Source organism: Colletotrichum graminicola (genome assembly GCF_000149035.1).
Source record: "Colletotrichum graminicola M1.001 genomic scaffold supercont1.46, whole genome shotgun sequence".
Taxonomy (NCBI): domain Eukaryota; kingdom Fungi; phylum Ascomycota; class Sordariomycetes; order Glomerellales; family Glomerellaceae; genus Colletotrichum; species Colletotrichum graminicola.
This window is the reverse complement of record NW_007361050.1, coordinates 158,840-181,542: the sequence shown is the minus strand read 5'-3', so window position 1 is coordinate 181,542 and position 22,703 is coordinate 158,840. Positions and strand designations below refer to the sequence as shown.

The 22,703-nt window shown below is 53.0% G+C and overlaps 8 protein-coding genes and 2 non-coding genes across 10 annotated transcripts; 4 read left to right on the top strand and 6 right to left on the bottom strand.

Moving 5' to 3' along the window:
• Positions 1-324: 324 nt before the first annotated feature.
• GLRG_09231 (FAD binding domain-containing protein) lies at positions 325-2,076 on the top strand (the record flags this gene model as incomplete). Its single annotated transcript, XM_008099916.1, has 1 exon — positions 325-2,076. One exon carries the CDS (start codon positions 325-327, stop codon positions 2,074-2,076), a length of 1,752 nt encoding a protein of 583 aa, XP_008098107.1.
• Positions 2,077-2,156: 80 nt separating this feature from the next.
• Positions 2,157-2,272, top strand: GLRG_12534. The gene has a single exon (XR_001139468.1). It is a non-coding gene; the product is annotated as a 5S ribosomal RNA (ribosomal RNA).
• A 282-nt stretch (positions 2,273-2,554) lies between these two features.
• Positions 2,555-2,670, top strand: GLRG_12533. The gene has a single exon (XR_001139467.1). It is a non-coding gene; the product is annotated as a 5S ribosomal RNA (ribosomal RNA).
• A 682-nt stretch (positions 2,671-3,352) lies between these two features.
• On the bottom strand, positions 3,353-4,576 carry GLRG_09230 (lipase; the record flags this gene model as incomplete). Its single annotated transcript, XM_008099915.1, has 1 exon — positions 3,353-4,576. The coding sequence occupies one exon, from the start codon at positions 4,574-4,576 to the stop codon at positions 3,353-3,355; it is 1,224 nt and encodes a 407-aa protein (XP_008098106.1).
• Positions 4,577-5,415: 839 nt separating this feature from the next.
• On the bottom strand, positions 5,416-6,543 carry GLRG_09229 (calcineurin-like phosphoesterase; the record flags this gene model as incomplete). Its single annotated transcript, XM_008099914.1, has 1 exon — positions 5,416-6,543. One exon carries the CDS (start codon positions 6,541-6,543, stop codon positions 5,416-5,418), a length of 1,128 nt encoding a protein of 375 aa, XP_008098105.1.
• A 1,060-nt stretch (positions 6,544-7,603) lies between these two features.
• GLRG_09228 (uncharacterized protein) lies at positions 7,604-11,338 on the bottom strand (the record flags this gene model as incomplete). The annotated part of the gene is made up of 13 exons (XM_008099913.1): positions 7,604-8,045; positions 8,117-8,259; positions 8,341-8,518; positions 8,580-8,705; positions 8,760-8,809; positions 8,865-8,991; positions 9,058-9,161; positions 9,353-9,679; positions 9,807-9,943; positions 10,030-10,061; positions 10,121-10,878; positions 10,952-11,013; positions 11,083-11,338. 13 exons carry the CDS (start codon positions 11,336-11,338, stop codon positions 7,604-7,606), a joined length of 2,742 nt encoding a protein of 913 aa, XP_008098104.1.
• A 15-nt stretch (positions 11,339-11,353) lies between these two features.
• On the bottom strand, positions 11,354-11,654 carry GLRG_09227 (uncharacterized protein; the record flags this gene model as incomplete). The annotated part of the gene is made up of 2 exons (XM_008099912.1): positions 11,354-11,405; positions 11,494-11,654. 2 exons carry the CDS (start codon positions 11,652-11,654, stop codon positions 11,354-11,356), a joined length of 213 nt encoding a protein of 70 aa, XP_008098103.1.
• A 12-nt stretch (positions 11,655-11,666) lies between these two features.
• On the bottom strand, positions 11,667-13,334 carry GLRG_09226 (kinetoplastid membrane protein 11; the record flags this gene model as incomplete). Its single annotated transcript, XM_008099911.1, has 7 exons — positions 11,667-11,766; positions 11,819-11,943; positions 11,997-12,092; positions 12,166-12,235; positions 12,388-12,484; positions 12,835-13,017; positions 13,085-13,334. The coding sequence occupies 7 exons, from the start codon at positions 13,332-13,334 to the stop codon at positions 11,667-11,669; spliced, it is 921 nt and encodes a 306-aa protein (XP_008098102.1).
• Positions 13,335-18,050: 4,716 nt separating this feature from the next.
• On the top strand, positions 18,051-19,098 carry GLRG_09225 (HORMA domain-containing protein; the record flags this gene model as incomplete). Its single annotated transcript, XM_008099910.1, has 5 exons — positions 18,051-18,194; positions 18,269-18,294; positions 18,367-18,405; positions 18,475-18,503; positions 18,581-19,098. The coding sequence occupies 5 exons, from the start codon at positions 18,051-18,053 to the stop codon at positions 19,096-19,098; spliced, it is 756 nt and encodes a 251-aa protein (XP_008098101.1).
• Positions 19,099-19,726: 628 nt separating this feature from the next.
• On the bottom strand, positions 19,727-22,303 carry GLRG_09224 (ubiquitin carboxyl-terminal hydrolase; the record flags this gene model as incomplete). Its single annotated transcript, XM_008099909.1, has 4 exons — positions 19,727-19,865; positions 19,925-22,053; positions 22,117-22,184; positions 22,270-22,303. 4 exons carry the CDS (start codon positions 22,301-22,303, stop codon positions 19,727-19,729), a joined length of 2,370 nt encoding a protein of 789 aa, XP_008098100.1.
• Positions 22,304-22,703: the final 400 nt, after the last annotated feature.

Genomic DNA, 22,703 nt, shown 5'->3' with positions numbered 1-22,703 from the left:
CGAGCGCAATCAGCAGTACCCGAAGCATTTTCGGTGGTCATGCAACGGCGGCATCACCGGAGCGGCCTCGCTACTGAAGCTCGAATCACTTCGGGTACCGACAGGGGTTGGTCACACGAGGATGGTATAAAAAGGCTTCTACTGCATGCACCCAGAACGCATGGTATGGACGGGATCTGCAAATCACACGAACAACAGACGCTTCTCTGTTTGCCTTGTATCACATACGAACCACTTATTCATAGATATCTCGCCAATCTTACCTGCATACCCTAAGCCAGCCAGCCATCATCTGCAGGTGTAGCTGCACCACGTCCCCGAACAATGGCAGCACCAAACGAGGCGCCCGTCATCATCATCGGCGGCAGTCTGGTCGGCCTCGCCAGCGCCCTCTTCCTCTCCGCCAGGGACGTCCCCGTCGTCCTCATCGAGCGCCACACCGCCAGCTCCCGCCACCCCCGCGCCATCGGCTACACTACGCGGACCCTGGAGCTGCTCAAGACCGTCGGCATCCCGCCCAGCGCCCTCGACGTTGGTAGCGTCCCGCCGGGTGGCCGGCCCCGTCGTATCAAAGTCAAGAGCCTGGCGGGCGAGTGGGCGGACGAGCAGCACTGGGGAAATGGCAACGCGAAACCCCCTGGTGGCGGCGGAGGAGGAGAAGGAGGTCCCGCCGGCCCAGGTGGAGGACCTGAGGGGAAGCCGAGCACCGGCCCCGGAAGCGGTACCAAGGCGTACCCACCCATCATCGGCACCGCCATCGCCCAAGACCGTCTCGAGCCCATCCTCCGGCGACGGGCCGTCGAGCTCGGCGCCGACCTCCGCCTCGGGTGGAAGATGACGAGCTGGAGCCAGTCGGCCGACGGCGTCAGCGTCACGGCCGTCGACAAGGAGGGCAGGCAGACGACGGTCCACGGCTCGTACATGGTGGCGTGCGACGGCGCGCGCAGCGTGTTCCGCGAGGCGCTGGGCATCCGGACCACGGGCGTCGGCTATCTCCGCAGCCTCCGCAGCGTTATGTTCCGGTGCAGGCCCATCGAGCGCTACCTCGAGCGGGGCTTCGTCCAGTTCGCCATCGAGGGGCGTGACGACGGCTTCGAGGCCTTCCTCGTCAGCTACCCCGACCGGCGGTGGGCACTCATGTGGAACGACGACGACAGCAACGACGAGGACGACGGCGACAACGGCGCGGCGCGCACGATGGACGCCCGCGCCCAGCGGGACCTCGTCCGGAAAGCCGCCGGGCTGGGCGAGAACGAGCTCCCGGACGAGGCGGTCGAGCTGCTGGCCATCGGGCGGTGGGAGATGAGCGCGCGGATCGCGGAGCGGTTCTCATGCGGCCGCGTGTTCCTCGCCGGGGACGCGGCGCACACGCTCCCGCCGAACCGCGGCGGGTACGGCGCCAACACGGGCATCGCGGACGCGCACAACCTCGCGTGGAAGCTGGCGGCGGTGCGGGAGGGGCGGGCGGACCCGGCGCTTCTGGAGACATACGACGAGGAGAGGCGGCCGGTGGCGCTGGTGCGGCACGACCAGCTGTTCGCGCGGGACGACTACAAGGCGTACGCGCGGGGCGGCGAGGGCGAGGCGACGGGGCGCACCGTCCGCTTCATCGACGACGTGGCCATGGAGCTCGGGCAGATCTACCGCTCGCGGGGGGTGGTTCTCGGTCCGGAGGGGGGGAGGGAGCTGCCTGACGCGCTGCGGCCGGACGAGTGGAAGGGACAGCCGGGGACGAGGGCGCCGGAGGTGACGGTTTCGACCGGCGGGGAGGAGGTCTCGAGCCTGGATCTGTTCGGCGGCGGGTGGGTGCTGCTCTCGAGGGACGAGGCGTGGAGGGCCGGGGCCGAGAGGGCCGAGGCGGAAGCCGGCGTCGGATGCGAGTTCGTCCGCATCGGGGCCCGGGCGACGGAGGCGGACGGCCAGGAGACGTTTGAGGATACTTTCGGGGTGAGCGAGTCCGGGGCCGTGCTCGTGCGGCCGGACGGGTTCATTGCGTGGAGGTCGGCGGAGAAGGGGACCGGGCTTGAAGCTGCGTTTCTGCGGGCGTTTAAGAGTGTTTCCTTTTCGAGACGGTAAAGCCACGCGGGAGGGAGATGTCCCTCAAGATGCGACCTGCTACAAGTCATAATGAACTATTCCACTCCTGCATATCACATACGACCATACCCATTAGAGAACTCGGGATCCCGTCCGCTCTCCTATAGATAAGCTAATGAGGGCCGGATTAGTAGTTGAGTCGGTGACGATCAGCGAATACCTGGTGTTGTATGTTCTTTTTGAGAGGGGTTATGATTTTGTTGTTATTTCACAACATGAAATCTATGAAAGACTAGATTAACTGACTTTCTAGTAGACATTATTTTCAGCCTAGGTTAGTAATTGGTTTTAAACACTCTATAGCCTGACTTACTACGTGTTGTGAGACTGATGATGGCACTATATTTCAAAGCAACACGTTGGGGCCTGCACGGTGTCTTGTTTGTGGGACCACTAAGTGGCCTTTGAGATGTGGTTCACGCTTTATATACAGCTATTCCACACATTCACACCACATACGACCATACCCACTGGAAAACTCGGGATCCCGTCCGCTCTCCCATAGATAAGCCAGTGAGGGCCGGATTAGTAGTTGGGTCGGTGACGACCAGCGAATACCTGGTGTTGTATGTTTTGCTGTTTTTGTTTATCCACATGCGCGATTCTTTATCGACATCCTTTCTGCTGTTCCTCCTTATCGATGTACCTGTAACACTATTATATCGACGGAGGTACAGGACATATCACCGAGGGGGTAGGTCTTTTGGTTCTGTGTATATAGAGAGCGCAGTGCGTAATACTAATCCATTCTTGTACAGCTGTCGACTCGGAGGGTTATATATGGGATGTAGAGACCTATTCCATCCACCTTGACTGGTCCATCTATATCTGAACGAGGAAGAATCCATAGAGTAACATGGGGTAACTAATCATCTTGCAAAAATAAAACAGGATCGTTTATATCAAGTGAGCTTCCCCACACAATGATGTCCGGCTGGTTAGTTCTTCCTCTGCCCCAGTGCACAATGACTACATCCCGTACATGTATGAAATCAATTACGAGATACCCAACGTTTACATCACCTCCAGTATCTCCAAGTTACTGGTTCCATCTCGGCCTCCACTACCCCACGATGAAGGTGCCCTGTTGGGCTGGTGCAAGCCTTGGGAATTGAGCCGAAGGTATCACCGCCCCTAGCCGTGACACAGTAGTTACTTTGCGTTGTCAATAGCGTAACACATCGCTTTGTAGTAAGACCAAGGCACTTCATTTTCCAATTGATTAGTCTTTTCCCTCTGTCGTCATCTTCGTGTCTCAAAGACACTTGCATGGAGACTTACGGTGGTATGTTGAATCATAGACGGCCCGAACGAGCGCACAAGGGTTCTCGAAGTTGATAACCGGCGGTGGTGGCCCCCCGATCTCGCTTTTGATGGGCTCCGGGAGCTGGTTTCCAAATATCTTGACGCCTTTGTCGATATGGCAGAACTCCAGCTCTGTTGGTCTCAAGCTCGTTGGGGGAACCTGCGGCACCAGGTCCTGGCTGTTCACGATCCTCCAGGACTGCCCCTCAGACTCGGAGACAACGCTGTCGTTGTGGACTGCCCACGGCTGGCCTCCGACCCGCGGAGCACCGAACGTGTATTCGTCTCCCGTCGCCATACGCACATCAGGAACCCCATCATCTTGCAGTTGCTGGGCGTAAAAGAAGGACGAGTACGAGCCCCCGAGTGAGTGGCCCGTGACGTGAGCCCTGACGACGCTGTCGGGCGCTTTGGACATTTTCATCACACAATTCCCGAGCGCCGTCGTGATAAAGTCGTAGGCGGTGTCCTCGATGCTCTCGAACTTGTCGAAAAGAGCAGTGAAGACGCCGAGAGACACGCGCGTGCCGCCGAGGTATCTCCCAGAATCCGTCAGCTGATAGTTGTAGTCCACGTCGATATCGCGCAGGCTCAGGGGATTGGTGCCCTTGAACGCCACGCCAACAAAAGGCTTGGCCTTCTGGGTGTCGGTCGAGAAGAAGGCGCCGCAGTAGGGGCCGTCCCAAGCAACGTGCCCGTGGGGAGGGGAGTGTATCAGGTCGCAGAGGACGACGAAGTCCATGCCCCACGACTGTGCGAGTTCCCGGATGGGGCTGTAGGCAGCATGGTACTGGACTATACACGTTTCGAGGTCGGCATTCCTCAAAGGCCCCTTGGCCTTCAAGTCGCAGTAGGTTTTCCAGGCTTTTCGGAGCTTGCTATAGTCCCGTAGGTACATGGCCATGCTCTCCATGAAAGGGAGGAAAGCCCGAGACCAGGAGATGGCGGCTTTCCCACCAAATGCCTGGGAAGCAATGGACGCTTCGATGCTGGCTTTGTTCTGAACACTCCATTTCTTCAAGAGGTTGAACGCAACGTCGCACTTCTCTGGGATGGAGATGAAGTCGGGGTCCTGTACAGGTGCCTCTGGAAGCTCGTGTAGAGACAGCCTCTCAAGATTGGCGTGTGCGAGGTCACGGTGAAGCTGAGTCAAAGGAGAAGAATTGAATGCCATGTTGTAGAGATCTTTCTCTTTGGTGTCTGGGTCGTCCTGGATTGGTTGTGATGTGGCTCTGACTGTCCAAGGGCAATGGGCTATGCGAGAGCCTATATATCCTCATGCTTCATTACAAGTAAACCAGCTGCAGATTTATTAGCCACGGATTTGCTTCACTATAGGTTGTAATGGGGGGTTTTTTTTTTCTCCCTTGGGTGGCCTTTTAGGTGGAATACTTATGTCTCACACGCTCTTGGCTAGTATGTTTATCTTTTGATTCAGCTTTGTATCCTAGTATGTGATCAGGCATGAACGCATCCAGCATCAGAAAATGTTACTGCGGAAATAGACTGTTTATCGTCTCCAATTAGCTCAAGCTTGTTGCATTTGTAGCTCTGCGAGACATGTTTGCTGCTAGACTCCCGCCATGGCCTGATTTTACGAGTATATGCAATCACCCAGCTTCCAGCTCAACAAGCCACAGATACACACCACTTTTCCATTATCCCTATGTGTATATTTTGCAGCGCTGTCACGCTTTCCAAAAAACACACAGTACTCTGTACCTCTGGCTGTTTGCGGCTCGCCCAGCTCTTAGCATTTCGTTCAGCTCTATACGGTCATGCCAGTTTCTAGTTGTCGATGTGAAAGTCCGCTTTTCGCTCTATTTGAACTAGGACGCCGATTGTGCGGATCAGCTTGACGCGGAACAAGACGAATTTGGTTACAATGATCCAGTCCACGTGTTTCTGTTTCAATCTCGCGAGGCCCTAAGTGATCATCCAAGTGACTTTCGGATTTACGTAACTGAAAGCCTGGGTTAATGCAGGCTCTTGGAAATCTTGAAGTTTATTATTTCAGTTGACCTGCTCGATGCGATGTACGATATCGTCCATCTCCGGACTAGGCTCTATAACCATGGCAGAGAGTTCATTTCCATACGCGCACCCAGAGTCCAAGCCGAATGCGTATCTTGTCCAAGGACCCAGTACTCCTTTATCTTGCAGTTCCTTCGGAATTCTTATCTCTCGCTGGTCTTGCCGCCCCGCCCTGGCGTCATGGCCGTACACGACAACTGTGCGTTGTGACGGCGTCTCGATCGAGTTGTGCGTCTCGTTCCAGGCATCTCTCCAGGGCTTCCCGTCTTCGGACTCGATGGGGATGGCGGCTTGTGTGCGGCCTGGCGGAGCCTTCGTCCTCTCCCCGTTACCCTCGGATACCGCGGCGCTTAGCACCCCGGTGTCGACTTTCTCGTCTCTCGTAACTTGGAAAGCTGTGCGTCGACACCAGCGATCTCGAAGCCCTTTGGCCAGAGCTTCCCGAATAAAGTCTGGGTGACTTTCACTGCTTGGAAGAACGAGACTGCGCATGTTCATAACCGCCCACGGATCTTGTTCCTCCAGAGGAAGTGACGGCACTAGGCCGCCGTGGACGATTACGACCGAGCCGGCATTCCACGGTGGGCTGACAGCCCCTCTGAAGGGCCCAATACGTAGCATCAGGGGCAAGGACGAAAGCCAGGCGAGTTGGGCGTTGGACAGTTGAGTCGCGGTGACAAAGTCGCTCGATACCGCGTAGGGAATATCCAGAGGCAACGGCGCGCTACTGTTCTCGAACGGAAGTCTCCCATCGCCGCCAGAGACGCTGGGCACCCGACCGATGCGGAGGAGTCTATTGGCTGCCAGCACGCGGTCTTCGTTGTTGCCCCTCACTGCACTGGCACCGTGGTCCATGGCCAGCTGCACCACCCCGGGGCTGTCGGGTCCCTTGTTTATAAGATCGCCCGTGAATACGAGGTGATCACCCGAGGCCTTGTCAAAGCCGATGTTTCTCAAGAGCCTCTTCAGTTTCGAGAGGTGTCCGTGGACGTCTCCGACAATGACAAGTCTCCTACGCGAAGCACACGGTTCTGCCGACGGCAAGAGAATCGGATCCAAGTCTCGGATCAGCTCCTGGGCATGTTGCTGTATCAATGTCGATTCCATCATGAGTGTGCTTGTTGGTCTGAAGCGATCGGGGCGCGGTGTGCGGTGTGCGGTTTGCGGGGAGGGCTGGCTGTGAGTGAGACTGCATGGCAGCGAATGGAATAGGTCTGTCTACGCCCTTTGGTAGTCACGCCGGAAATATGGCGGATCGTTCCTCCGACACATTGCAGAATGACGGTCTTGACAGTTGTTATTGCGCATCGTACATCAACTCAGAGTGAAGCACCGGCCAGAGTTCACTTGTGGCTCCAATTTACGTGTTTTGCTCATCATTGAGGTTGATTTTGGCGTAAATGTAACTTTCGTTAGAGTGGAAAATGCTGTAAAGCTGGGGTTCCTTGGGTTTGTACATACTGCATCATCTGTGCGCTTTTATACTCTTTGATAATTGTCCGGAATGCCGGACGAACTACAAGCTGAGGCGAGCAGTGGCCAGAATCATCATTATTGAATCTGGTGTACACAGAGTCTAAGTTGTGTGTGTCACCACGGGAATCATAAAGGGTTGAGAGGTTCACGGCATGGCAGTCACGCCACAGTTAAACACCGTGCGGCATCTCACTCTAGAACTGTTAGCGGGTTGTCAAGCATCGAGAAGCCTTTCATTTAGGTGTTGGATTTCTACGGTGAAAACCTTATATATCATTCGCCCGTTCATAGTTATCACAGCCAAGCTTAACATACATGACAACCCGACCCAGATATTGCTACCACCTAACATTAAATATCACGAACTAACAACAACCTCTTCATCCCTAACAACCACCCAAAAATAGCAACCCCACTACATTACTATCACAGACCGTACTTCCACCAAAATCGTTTACAATCATTCCCCTTTTCTCCCCCCTGATTTCGAGCCCCCTTCCAAACGACACTGACCTCTCGTCCAGGTGCATTGAATCAGCTAGAGTGTCGTTTCATTTCACATAGGTTCGATACCACTAATGACGTTATAGGCCTTCCAGGGAAGACCGGTTAACAATGGTTGGATTAAATCAGAAAAAAGTTGAAGTGACGTAGAAAAATATATACAAAATATTCCCTATAACGAGATTTCTTAAGTGAGATGTTGCAATCGAGCCCTAATAATAGGCTTAGAGGCACTCTTGAGTGGTTTGGAGGTATTTGCGAATGGGTAGGAAGAGTTATAAGGAGTCGATGAAACTATGCCGTTCGAGAACGATTGAATAGACGATGACTTGGCCTTAGAGTGAGGCGCCAATGTAGTAGGGGGGCCGTGGTCTCCGAATTTGCAACCGTTGAACCAAACAGCAAGGGCGCCATCTGATGGCCTCACCGCAAGATAACTCGTCCAAGGTTTTGCCAGCTTCTCGAACCGCTTGAGGTACATCGAAGCCCACTTGACAAAGTGTCCCGAAGTCCAACCTTCGGCTATCTGGCCCTGTGGAAGCCAGGCCGGCTGATTCGGGTAGTTGTTGTACCAGGCGAAAACGGCACCATCGTGCGGTCTCGTCCAAACATAGTCGGCTTTTCCGTCGCTGTATAATTGTTAGAACTTGTGGCCAAAGGCGTATGAGAAGGTTAATCTTGCCCGTTGATGTCATGGAACGAAATCTCATCCGGTCGTTGGCCAATGCCCTCGGCGTCCGCCGCAGGGAGTGGTTTCCATACGTGATCCTCCTCAGAGTTCAAGTACATGTTTCTGTATATGGTCGTGCCGCCCTTTTTGTTCAGCATTATATAGTCGTCCCACTATGGATATATCAGTCTTCGATGTCCAGATTGCTCTCTTAACAAGGCAAGCCAAGGGCCGCTTGTTGAGGATGTACTCACGCCATCGCCGTCAATGTCAGCAATCCTGACATTCTTGCCGGGACCCAACCCAGAAGCATCGACATTAATCTCATTCCACCCCCAATTATCGGGGCTATTCTTGCCAGGGCCCATGTTTTGCCATACAGAGAGTTTGCCGGATTCGGGGTCCACAACAATGTAGTCAGCTTTGTCGTTGCTGCAAGGTTTTGCTCTGATGAGAAATTTTTCTGAGATATGGGGATGAAGAGGTACCGTACCCAGTGATGCGACCAAATGTTACTTGGGATGCCGGGGCAGCTCCGGAAGCAATTGGTTTGCCGTCGTTCAACGGAATCCACCGGTATCCGAAGGCTTCGTCGTTCGCGTTGTAGCCGTAGTTGGTACTGTGCAGAAGTAAGCATCCTGTGAGGCAGGGTATTCATGTGATGGATACTTACTACACGATCGGAGCACCTGTCTCTGGGTCAAGCCAAACGTAGTCGTCGGTCTGTAATGTACACGTCAGTCTGAAGATGCTTCTCTTCGGGAGAAAAAGAACTCACGCCGTCGCCGTCGATATCCGCAAAGCGAAGGCCATCTATCAACATGCTGGTGTGACCGCCACCGCGGTTGTACCACAGCCAGATGGCACCGTCGTCATCGATATAAGCATAATCATCCTTGCCGTCACTATTTTGACACAACTGTCAGCATTCGTAGATCCTTGGACGCTGACGGTGATGTGGACAATCTCACCCATCCAAGTCTGCAAGCCGAATGGACTCGGGCTTTTGAGAGATGCCGTCGGCAAGCGTCTTCGCTGGCTCTTGATCAATGTACGGAGTACAATGGAACGCCTTCTTTTTGAGTTGGCTGATTCAAAAAGCCAGTCAGACCGGCGTCGTCATCCCAAATGAGATAGTCTAGGAATAATCAGCTGGTGCAACGTTATAGAAGTCGTAGAAGCTTACCGTCACGGCCATCTCCGTTCATCTGTGCGTTGGTTTTCTTTAGCAGTCCATCTAGTCAATTGCAGAGAAGCCAAACTCACATCCGCAAACACAAGCCTCGATATGTCGTCGACGGCTCCACTTGCGATTCCGCCTTGTGCGAGGAACAAAACATCCTGGCCACCGACGGATCCGGTATTCAAGTGATGTTGGAGAGCACCACCCTCACCGATATAGACGTAGTCTGCTCTACCGTCACCGTTGATATCAGGGAACCGGAGAGTCTCCCAATTGGCGTGAGGAACGCCCGACGCAATCTCGCCGCCTTCCACGAACTTCCATCCGTTGACCCAGCTGTCGTCCGGTCCGTAGTTCCACCAGATCTCAACGGAACCGTTGTTCCTGTTAACGACCATATAGTCCTCGAGCTACGACAGCAGTCAGTTATGAATCTGATTAAAGAGGTTGGGCCTCAAACTCACACCGTCACCATTCATGTCCTGCATCTCTGTCAGTTTCTGTACTAATACCTCAAGACATAGTGACTGAACTTACAGCTATGAAGACCAAATCTGCAGGGCCGGCACCACTGCCGATGATGTCGTCGTTGGTACCGGCCTTGCTCCACGGCTCGGGGAGGTTATTAATCCAGCAGCGGATTTCACCGGTGTCAGGATGAATCCAAACATAGTCTGCAACCTCAGAGCATGAATCAGTCTCTCATCTCGCGGACAAAATGTAACAAGGCTAGAGAGGTCAAGGGTGTGGGGTTTCTTACCGGCCTTTCCGTCGCCATTCATGTCGTGAAGTCTGAGACAGATAGGTGTTAGCTTTCGCCCTTGTTACCACCGCTCGTTCCGACTGCTAACCTGACGAATCGGGGGTCTCGATGGAGCCCATCAGCGACCTTTCCGGCCTCCACCCAGTTCTTCTTGTACTTCCAGTCTCCGTTGCGGCCGATGTTTCCAAGTGCAATTTGACCACCGGCCCCCCAGAAGGGCTTCGCGTTACAAGTGTGCGTCTCGACCGGGCGCGCGTTCAAATACGCGCCACGAACCGTGTCAGGAGTAGTTGGTGTGACTGGATCAGCACCCCAGTCCGGAGCGGGAATGTTCTTGTCGAGACCGCCGTTATTTCCATCGTCTTTAGGGCCATCGCCGACGGGCTTCTGAATCCAATCCTTGGGGATCTGGGTAATGAAGTCGTACCAGTAGCTTCCAAAAAGCTTGTATCCGTCATTAGATGGGTGTATACAGTCTTGGAGGTGACTCGTCTCAAAGGTAGTAAAGTCTGCAGCGAGAATGTGCTTTCCGCCGTCTTTGCGGCTCTTGACGACCCCTGGAATCAATTGCTGATATTCCTTGGTTGCAGGAGACTGTTTTTCATCACATGTGTTGATTATCATACCCACAAGAACTGTTGCGTCCGGGCAGGCCTCAATGATCTTGTCGAGCAGCTTTCCCAGACGGTCGGCCGCGCCCTTGGGGTCGTTGCCTTGCTTAGCGGTGTCAAGACTAGGGTTCATATCGTTGGTGCCTGCATGAACTAGCACGATGTTCGGCCGTTGCTTTAGGGATGGGCCGATGTGATCAGATATATGCTGAATTGTCTGACCGGACCATGCGCCCTGTGAGAAAGTATATCTGGTCAGCGGCCGGGGATGGACCATATCACAAGATTCATCATAGTGGAAGACTCACAAAACGGTTGCCATCCATTGTGCCTGACATGGTCTCACTGCCCGCGAAGACAACTTTATCCTCTTCAAACAGAGATTGTTAATTTATGAACTAATCGTGCGGAAAAGGCCGATAGGGGTTCCATGACTTACTGGAAAGATCGTCGCGAAGTTGGAGTCTGTAACCGTTGCCATCGCCGCCATTGCGATCGCTTAGGAATCCCACAGTTATGGAGTCTCCAACGCCGAGGATACGCAGTTCCGTGCCAGGTTTCACCTCTTTTCCAGGCTTGGTTCTCTTGTAGCGCAGAGTTGCCGGAGAAGATGGTTCGAGTTCGCAGGTACCGAATGACGCAACTTCTGGTACGAGAGGAAGACTTCCTTTTCTCTTAATATTATCATTGACCATCTCAAATATGATTCTCTAGGCAATAATGGCGTGTAGGAGAATTTGAGGGTGGAAGACGCGGCCGTATCTTTCGTTGCAAGCAGAATTAGCAAACGCTCATCAGAAGTGAGAAGGGCAGCTTGAGGATGATACAAGGCTTTGAAACAGATACTTACCCATCAGGAAGAAAGCTAGGCACTTGAATCTCAAAATCGGCAGTAGTAAAATTGTCGTTATCAGCAGACGCTGGAATAGACGCGGCTGAGGCGTCGCCCTCGATTCGGTCCTTGTGAGCCAGTTCAGCATCGGGTTCAAGAAGTAGTGTGACCTGTGCCATGATGTCTTGTTCTCAGTCAAACTTTCCCTTCAAAGCATCATCGTTGCTTCGCTTCCAAGGGCTTGAGCCGAGAGGGTCCCAGGTGTTAAGCTCGTAGAACATGAGACCAGTTCTAAACACACTCATTAGCACTGTTGAAAAGAGTGCTTGATCCGAGAACTTACCTGGTCTTGGCTTCAGAGGTAGACTCGTCGACTCCAGCTTCGCAGTAGCGGCCACCGTAGTACCCGACATACTTGTCATAGTCGATGAACTTAACACTATTGCCGGCGCGCTCCACCGCTTCGGCCTGGACAACAAACTGTTAGCAAGGGATTCTCATGTAAACTCAATGATACCCACCAATTTCTTGTTGACTTTTTCGACTAGTTCATTCATCTTCTGACGCCTGCCTTGTGTAAGGTATGCCTTTTCCAGCTTGAATTTGTTGTACAACTCCTATTGCCGATATAAAGGTTAGCCGTTACCAAAATCCTTCATCTAAGCATTCGGGTGGAGAAAAAGAACTAACGTTGAGCCATGTCGACCATGTAACGTCGTCACACTCGGATGACATATCGGTGGCAAAGAACTTCGCATATCTGGAAAGTCAAGTTGTCAAAATCATTATCTCAGGTGGATATTGAGAACATCAACCTACCCTGTCATGTAAATCATGCCGCTGAAAGTCTCATATCAGCCGGTTGTGATCTTTGAACCGCCTGAAATACAGCGTGTTACATTAGGGACTTACTTTAGGGACAACTTGCTTTGCGCAGCCGCAATGACTTTATCGAGATTTCCGGCAAAGGTGGCGCTATCGATGAGTCGGCCACTCTCGGCTAGTTGCCCTTCACAACCCAATGCAAGTTTGTCCCAGTCATAATCAATGGCCTAATCTAGTTGCTTTTCAAGGGCAGCAGCCTTTGCGATCAAGACCTGGCTCTTGGAAAGGACACCCTATTGGAAGATGCACTGGTTTAGGATCTCCAGTAACTGTATATCGTTGCCACCTAATAAACGAGATGTTGTCAGATCATCTAAGAGCAGTTTCTTTCAATATAATTATTAGACAAGTATGGCACAAAACTTCCGGGGTGAATCGAAACCGCAACTGACAAGACGTGATCGATATGTATGGAACGAGTTGTGATATGCCACCGCGAGCTAGAAAGAAAACGTTTCTCGATTTCATACGTACTGGCAGAAAGAAGAATTACATCTTGATTTCCATTCAACTTGGGAATTTGATGCTCGATCACCTCGCTTGACGTTGCGCCAGAACACGACTTAAACTGAAAGTTGCGTGTCGCGCGGTTGCCAAGTCGCACGTCTCCGTCGACGAACGACGGGTAAGATTGATCATATCGACTGCAGGCCCAGTCTGTATTTCGTATGAGTGTTCATAGTGTGTAACTTGGAATTAAAGATACTGGAGAGTTGGCACTTACTACTCTGAGGGTTGAGTGCATTCACGATACTACCAAGCCTGTTGCCTGCGCCGATGCCCGCCGAATACGAGTCACCGATCGCGGCAAGTTTCTGGATGTATGATAGATCATCCGGGTCAAAGTCCTCAAGACTTTGCCTTGATGACAAGATAGGCATCGAAGCATTGCTGGAGTAATATGGGACAGCCAGACCAGATACTGGACCGATGGCCACGGCGATGGTGGCACATTGCCACCACGAAAGCAGCATGGAGGCCGGATAAACAGAAAGTGAAGATTTTGGTCGCCCACTATAACAAAATCATACAAAGAAAGTAGATGAAAAAATAACAGTAGATGCCAAATGGTTTCGAAACCTTGAAAGACGCAGACACCACTACAATAGGATTAAATGAAAATGCTTTTGTAGAAAAATACTACGTCCACTATCTATTACTACTTATATAAGGTTTGCGTCGTAAAACGGGCCGACACAGCCGCTCCGCCGGTAATTCAAAATAATCATAGGACGGTCACATACAGACGCTATAGACAAGTTGGGCCTGTTCCGAAACTTGATGTAGATCTGTCTGTTGGTTCATGGTTTTATTTCTTACTGCAACGGACTGAGCGGCGTTCTCGAGCCGCTGGTAAAGTGGGTTATTAGGACATGCTGTGATTAGTTGCGGCATAGCAAGCTAAAGATACATGGGAAGATCCAGCATTTCTACAATATACCTAATGGCATTCTTAACATGTGTCTTGGCAGGGCGGCAATCGTAAGGCCCAGGATCTTTAAGTGGAATAAGCGTTTAACTATTGGTACTTTGTAGAAACCAGGTGCGGGAGATAATTATCTAGCCAGCTCCGTACGGCCTAGGATATTTTACATGTAATTTTGACAACATGCATGTCTGATACCCCTGCGCTTGTTGGAGACTAACGGCTGCGGAGCTTCCTTGGCCATCACCAGGTTCAGCTCGTCACCTGCGGTCAGAGCCACCTGCGGTTAGAGTCACCTGCGCAATACCCATAGAGTAATTTTAGTTTCTGAGAAGCCGGACTGCCACTCTACGAGCTCGGCGGTACGCTTTCGTTAGTGAGACTGAATTGATCATGCGGTTGGCTTATGAGGAGGGGAAATTGGAACGGGAGGGCATATGCTAACATGGAACTTTAACACACTTATCTATATCTATCCTTCACAAATTCTCTATACTAGATATCTCTGTTTTTGTGGTATGATCATTCCTTCCTAACATATTCTAATTCTCCTATTTAAGGAGTCACACCTGTCGTAACGGGTTGAGGACCCCTGATAAACGGAGTATTTTCCTTCCTTTTGAATATATCAAGGCCGTAAATGAATACACCGGCGCCAGGGAACGACCACGACGACATTGAAACGACGGCAGCAAAACGAGTTCATTATGAGTCACCTTGCCTATAAGTCTTGTCCCTTCTGGGTCTTTTGTCTTATTCTCTCTCTCGCTCATCTCCTATTCGCCTGGGATGTCTCTAAAGAACATACTCCTGGGAGACTCGGAATTCAGCTCGACTTCTCTCTGTTTCGCTCATGGCCTCTAGACAATAACGGAGCAGACACAGGAGGCAAGAGGGCTGGGGATAAACGTTCTTTTCTTTTCTCTAGCTATCTTAAATTTAAGCAGGCAACTGATGTAGCCCACATTAGTGATGAACAGCTTACCAGCCTAGTCATTGAGGCTTACAAAGAGATGGAATTATTGGCAGATGAGAAGAAGTACAACATACATAGAGACAACAAGCCAACATGACGGTATTGGCGTATGGAGACGAAATTATCCTATTATTGTTGCAAAAAGGCCAAACATCCTTCTCTTATGGGGATCCCGAAAACCCTGATTCTCGGCCCCGGGCGAACATAGTAAAACAACAACTCGACCTGTGCCAGCAAACCTTCATGCACAATGTCCCCTAAGCCGACAGAAAGAATGATCAGCACTGGAACGGCGGGAAATGTGGTGAGCAGTTAGTTGCCTATGCATTTTACAATATCTATCCCGAACGGGACGCAGATCTGAGTAAGATGAATGCTCGTGTAACGACAGTTCAGAGAGGCATCAAACTGAACAAAGATCTGGGTGTTTATGCAATTGATCCCTGCAACACCCCAACCGATGATGATGATGATGTAAGTGCACAGAAACACACATTTACGACTCCAGAGCTGATGAATTAGAAAGAGCGCATACTATTGGGGTTGCGCTGATTTTGTTCGTCGGCCAGAAGTAGGCCTCAGAGTCATTGTTTTGGAAATAGCCGAGGATGAAAGAGGCGATGAGTGGATGTATGGCCTGTCAACTCTGGCTGGTGGGTTAGCTGATGGATACCCAAGGAAGATTAGTTTGTGTCAGGGATAATGAGATGAAGACCAGTAATCAATTTCTCTTTACCTAAGACTGTTTTTTTTTTGATAGTAATAGAACCATGATTCAAGGAATAGGTTCGTATCAAAGGGGCAAGATTGTTAGTAGTACTTTACGGGGTTTTGTTTTTCTTCTTTTTCTTCTAAAAGGTTTCTTAAATTTGTTTATTCTTTTACCTGCTTTTCTTATCCATGTTCATATATATCACTTCACTATTACTTCTATATTTCCATTATCTTATCCTCGTATCTAGCTTCCTCTGACGGTATGTGTTCCTCTTCTGTTTTAATCTTGATGAACTATCCCAAACTCAACTCCGTGCTTTGAACAAGCATCTATTAGGCCCTCTCTCTCCTTAGCCTGCCTATCGCCAGTGATCCAGTCGAAGGAGTCATAGTTTGACACCAAATGCAGACTTCGTAACTGATCTTCAGACGATCGTAGACCTCCTATATATTCAAGCAATCGGTCGACGATCTCCTCATATTCCCAATCATAGTCATGGATTGGGAAGTCTTCTGAGACGGCCAGATGCTCTACCGATGTCGGAACCACGTGTCCAAACTGCAAACCACGGTCTACTGATAACCCCACAAAGAATGGCAATGGCATTTGAAGGGGTTTCAACTGGAAGGCAGATAGAGGGCGTAGATGTCCGCGCATCTCCATGGAGTCGTATTCAAGGTTGCTCGGCCCGCGATCCACGGCGGCGACAATTTTCAAGTTTTCCAGCGTGCCTCTCACATGGTCCAAAGTAGATACAATCATGTCGAGATTGATGATTGGACCTCAAGGTAGTTCGCTGCTTACAGCCTTGTAAGCCCAATGCCATGTAAGAGACTTGAGGCAGGGTGTCGCACGCAGCACCTGCTCGAGTGACATTTCTCGCAGCAGCCATAGCTCCAATGATGCGAGGTTTGATAGTCTGGGCGGACTGATTGGCCATTCGACAGGTCCACGGCGCGGCGTGTCAATGAATGCCTCGAGCTGTCGCAAAGTTGGAAGGTAGAAAAATGGTAGAACCTTCTCGGTTTCCGTAAATCGACCGAAACGAGATCGACGATAGGAGCCTTGGAAGACTACGGTATGAATATCCTTGAAATCAGGAAGGTCGGTGCCATTGTGGTCGCAAAGAGCCGATCGAAGGACGTTACTGAACAACCGAACCTCTTGACCGAAGTTGGGCTCCATGCGCAGACTTTTTAGTTTTGGGACTTGTGTGAAGAGGAGCGCTATTAATGCGTCCATCTCTCCTGCACGGAGCTGTTCGACCCAAGATAATTCATACGGCAAGCATAAACTCTCAATTGCACTGATCAGCGGGCCGATCGAATCTGGATCCACGGGGATTTTGGGCGTTGGCTCACGCTCGTGAAAACCCGAGCCTAGAAGCTTGAGATGACGGACGTGTAGTGCCAAGTCCGGGGAGGCGAGAATGCTTCAGAGGAATTGGATGATGGGTGGGATATTCGTCTCGGTCCAAAGAAAGTGAATGTTTTCGTAGAGCAGTGGTACTGCTGCTTCGCGCAGGGTGGATTGGACTTTGCAGAGCGAAGCAAGATCCGCCTGTGACAATCCACGAAGTATCAGGCTAAGAAGCCCAGCTGGAAAATCCGTCAGAGAAGGCATATTCGGGATTGAATATTTGATGTGGTTTTGGTGTATGTTTTCGTTGTAGTTGAAAGTTGGAAGTTGGAAGTTAGAAGACTTGGGAGCGTGGTGGTTGGTTTGTTTGGTTTGTTAGGAAAAAGATGACTCAGGAATCGGCGGTTATTGTCTTATAAATGGACTGCAAGAGAAGAACACAGACCTCCACTCAAGGCACAAATAAACAAATGTGCCTACAGTTAGGAATTATGTACCGTAACGAAGATGGTTGACCGCAGTGTGTTGTTCAGTGAGGGGTTTGGACGATCAACGCTTTCTTCATTGGTGAAGTGTATGACAAGACCTGTGGTGCCTTTTCTGTTACTATGTAAGTGGCTATAAAGACTGTGAGCGTCTGCAATGGATGATGGCATGAGGGCACTGCTGCAATGCTTGTATGTATTTGGATGTGTATATGGAATTACTGCGTGTCAGGGCAGCGGTAATGGAAACGATCTTGCTACCTAGACCAATGGCGGCTTCATTTCGTATGTCTTATCATACGAGAGTGGGAATGAACTGAGAATAAAGTGAGAACGACAGTGGAAGTGAGTGTAAGAGTGAGAGAAAGTGTAAGGGTGAGAGTAAGTGTAACAGTGAGAATGAGAGAGAGCGTGAGAGTGAGGGTGAGAGTGACAGTGACAGTGGAAGTGACAGTGGGATTGAGCAACACCCCATGTCGGCCCGTGCTAAGGGGCAGCTCACCCGCCCGCCCATCAATGGTCCATATCAAATCACCCCGCAACCGAATGGCCCCAAAATCAATTCTCGACCCCGAAAAGCCAAAGTAAACAAACGACAGCCTCCTCCTCCTCCGACATCGCCACGCCGCGCAATCGCCTCCGTCGAACCCTCGAGTCCGCCCATTGCCTCTGTCGAGCCGCCGATCAATTCCCTGATCTCCCTCTCGTCCACACATACGTTCCATCGCGATGGCTTCCGAGCCCAAGCCCGCCAGAGCCTCCAAGGCCGTCAAGCCCGCCAAGGCCGTCAAGGCTGACAAGACCGACAAGTCGGACAAGTCCAAGGTGCACAAGCTCGCACTGAAGGGCAGCGCAAAGCTCGTCGCCGAGTTCGTCAGTCTTCCCAACCCCCTCTCCCTCCTCGGCGAATCGCGGGGCAAAAGAGCTAACTCGGGCTCGGCTTCCAGTTCCAATACTCCATCCACACAATCCTGTAGGAAGCCTCCTCCCTCTCTCCCGAGTCCTCGCCAGCATGCGTTCCGATCTAACCTTCTCTCCCCTCCAGCTTCCAACGAGGCGTCTATCCGGCTGAAGACTTTTCAGCGTATGTCACTTCCCTCTCTTCGCTCCCGCCTTGGAAGAATCATCCGCTAATAGAGTCCTCGCCCGACAGCGTCAAGAAGTACGGCCTCAACATGCTAGGTTCGCCGACGACCCCTCCGTTCTTTTATGCCCATCCTACCCCGCCGAATCGAGAGCTAACGCGACATCCCCCACAGTCTCCTCGGACGACCAGGTCAGGGCGTACATCAAGAAGATCATGGGCCAGCTCGACCGCTGGATGCTCCGCGGCAAGATCTCCAAGCTGGTCATCGTCATCACGGACAAAGACACGGGCGAGCACGTCGAGCGATGGCAGTTCGACGTCGACATCTTTGGCAAGTCGTCCAAGACATCCAAGACATCGTCGTCGTCATCAAAACCGGCCGACCAGGAAAACGACGCAGCCGCGGCCGACGCAGACGCCGCTGCCCCCGAAAAGACGGAGCAGGAGATCCAGGCTGAGATCGCCGCCATATTCCGCCAGATCACCGCGTCCGTCACCTTCCTGCCCCAGCTCGGCGGCGACTGCACCTTCAACGTGCTCGTCTACGCCGACGCCGACTCGGAGGTGCCCGTCGAGTGGGGCGACAGCGACGCAAAGGAGATTGTCAACGGCGAGCGCGTCCAGCTGCGCGGCTTCAGCACCAGCAACCACCGCGTCGACACCCTCGTCAGCTACCGCTTGGCCGACTGAGTACAAGCTACGCGGCGGGGGGCCAGCAGCAGCAGCAGCAGCAGCAGCAGCAATGACAGTAGGAAACGGAAACGGAATGTACAATGGATGCGACGGGCGCGGCATCCATCGGTCAGTAGCGGCCGGAGCCGCCGTGAAACCCGAACGGGAAAAAAGATGAGCGCTTTCGCGCATGTTGTATGGGAAAGGGCGGCGTCTTGGGCGTTTTATCCAAGGATTTTGTATAATCTCGACTTTGTCACGGGGCACAAACGAAGAGGGCCACGGGCTTGGACTGGAGACAGCCAGTCGGTTAATCGTCTCGCCTCGCAGAAAAGAAAAGCACGCTTTTTTTGTAATCTGGTGGCGGTGGCTCTATACTAGAGCCGGGCCCGATTCTCCTCTGATTCTACCGAGTACACCGTCATGCATCCATGTTTCTCGTTCGTCTACACGGTTATATCGCCGCGCCCCGTCATGCTGCAATGCCCATCCTCCTTCGTCTACTGACGCAAAAATCCAACCCAGCCTCTCACCCTCCCTTCTCCCCACCAACATCATCAGCTCATGGCTGTTTCTTCTTGTTTTTCTTTTTCCCCCGTCGTCACACTGCCCCCCAGCCCAAACGCCGTTGTTGCTGCATTCCCGACTAAACCCGCTTGAAGAAGTAGACGTAGGCAAACTTTCTCATCTCCTCAATCTCGCCTGCCTCGACAACCTTTTCGTCGTTGAAAAGAACCCACTGGGGGTGGCCGTCAACCTCTTTGCGGATGAAAGCCACGTAGTGTCTGCAATGAGGTCAGCATATCGACATGGCATGTTTCATGTACAGCGGGGATATACATACCCAGCGTGGATGCTGGTGCCTTTGTGGCACGCAATAGACTGCAGTTGATACTTGGCCGGGGTGGCTGCGCTGCCAGCCTCGCTCTTGGGAGCAGCAGCAGACTCGGATCCGACGGCCGGAGCGACGTCGTCGTCGTCAAAGATACCCTGGTCCTCCGGGTGGCTAAAGAGCCACTCGACGGCGCGCTCCACATCACCGTTGGTCTCACGCAGCGCCTTCTTCGCCTGCGGTACGGAGAAGCCCATGGCTCCCAACATCTCAATCTTCTCCGGATCGGCCGAGCCGCCTCCTCCCGCTGCAGCGCTGCCGCCGTCCAAGACAAGAGGCTCGTCAATGTCGGGGTCCTCCATGTGCGCGAATAGCCACTCCATGGCCGCGTTGGCGTCCGAGTTTCCGGTGGCATGCAAGGCTCGGTCGCAACGGTTCCGGCCGAAGCCCATGGCTTCCAGCTGACTGACAGCCTCGGCGTTGGCGACGAACGCGGGAGCGCTGCTCTCGGGCTCGTCGGGGAGCGTCTCCTCCGAAGCCTGCAGGCCCTTGGAGAGATAGTCGTCGAGGAGGAAGGGCTCATCCGGCACGATAACGGGAACATCAATCTTGACGGGTACCCAGTTGATGACGGCCATCTTCCTGGCATTGACGACTAGGTTCTCTGGGAGAGTCTTGAAGAGAGAGCGCTTTGTGTACCCGTCCTTGCTGCCGCAGGAGGAGCAGGTCAGTTCCACCACCTCCTCGGCCGTGAAGTTGTCGAGACACTCCTTCAGGGTCACGGCCTTGTATGCGTCTCCCTGGGTCTCGGAGCCCTCGGCGACCGGCTCCTTCTCCAGAGGAACGTCGATAAAGATGTTGTCCTGCTCGTTGGACGAGTACCGCACCTTTTTGCAGCCGAGACACTGCAAGCGCTGCTCCAGAGTGAAACGGAAAGGCGAGGTGGGGTCGCCCAGGTCCGAGGGGTGCTGAGAGCGGGAGACGAGCTTGAATATGTGCTGCAGCAGCTCGAAGGCGTCCTGCTGGCGCATGGTGGAGAATTCGGCATGGCCTCGGCCGATGAGATGCTTCAGCATGGCCGGGGCCAGGCCCTTCTGGTGCGCGATCTCGGGGGAGTGTTCAGATGCGACAAGGTCGGAGTCGGCCTTGGAGTAGCGGCCAGAGAGCAAGCCATCGGCCATCTTGCGGAGCTGCGTCTCAAGGTCGGCCGCGGGCTCCTGGACGTTGGGCAGGTCGCGATCGGGCAAGTAGTAGCGGTTCTTGAAGGCGGGGGTATCGAAGAGACACTGGACGATGCTGGCGAGGTAGCAGCTGTTGCCCAGGTTCTTGAGGCCGGTCAAGCCGGGGCCGAACAGCGGCTTCAGCTCCTTGCCGTCCTCCGTGGTCATGCTGAAGTCCCAGCGCAGGTTCTGTTCGATCTGCATCTCGGTCAAGCTCTTCTCCGTCTTCTGCTGGTTCGCCAGGTTGATGCCCCAGTGAGCCAGGTGCTTGCCTAGGTCGTCGTCGATGCGCTCCTCGTCGCACTTGTAGCAGTAGACGTCGGCGGTTCCCTCGGGCGTGATGGACCCCAGCTTGACTGCAACGCCGTGGCCAGACTGTTGGGAGTGGGCGAGGGCGTGGGAATTGCCGTCAACACCACCCATCTGCTTCCTTCCACAGCCCAGGTTCCCGCAGTCCAAGCAGAGCCACAGGTTCTCGTGCAAGTCGCAGGCGGAGCAATGCCCGAGATCGCCAGACTGGATGGTCCGAGACTCGGCCTGCTGCATCAAGAGGATGTGCTCACAGCTGGTCAGCTCCTGCTCCCAGGCCTTGACCTCTTCCTTGCGGGAGAAGGTGTTGGCTTTCATGATACCATCGACGATGGGAGCAAGCTTCTCGGTGGAGTGGTCGAGCCCCTGATTGCAGTCAAGGCACTTGACGACGGTCTTGGTATCGTATCGGTCGGCCTCGGTTTCGGCGGCGATGGCTAGCTTGGACATCTTCAGGGGGGGCTCGTCTCGGACGACGAGCTTGCGAGTACGACGGATGTTGAGGACGAGGGGGTGGTTCCAGAGCTGTCTGTGGAGCTGAGCGTGGTTGCGGTCGCCGGCGCAACCGCCGTTGAAACATTGGAGACAGACATCGAGACCGGCAGGGTCGTCCTGGCGAAGGGAGAAGGAGATCAGCGGGTGTCAGCAGCACCGAGTGACGAGAGTTCGACGTACAATAGAGTCAAAGCACTGGGTACAGTCTTCGCGGTAGACGGAGTTAGAGGGCGCCGGCGGCTGCAGCGCTGCAGGATAGTCAGTGAGAAGCTCTGTACCGTCACGCCGGAAAGGGAGCGTAGACTAAGTCAAGCAAGGTAAGGTATAGGTTACCTGAAGCTATGGACTCGATGTGCGGGCACGCCATGTTGCAAGTGGTTTTCGAGGACTTGTCGTTATTGTATCGTCTCGGCGTAGTGGCGAGCTGTGGAGGTCGTCTATTCCGAGTTCGGCGGGGAGAAGAGGTGGACGGCGCGTTGATTTAAGTGCGGTCAAGCTCAGCCTCGTGTTGGAGGGGGGAAGACAAGGCAGACGACCAAAGAGAGGCAAGACGGCTATGTCTGTCCACGCTGAAGCTGATGCAGAGTTGTTGGTGGTGGGTGGCGGTGGTGAAGGAGAAGAGGAGCCGAGGTGGAAGGTCAGGGCGGGACTGAACTGGAATAAGCTGCCCCGCGGTAGTAGTGAACTACAAGACCTACTATAGTGGTACTGGACGCCTGCAGTCGAAACCTCACAAGGCAGAAGGGGACATAGTTGTAGGTACAGTG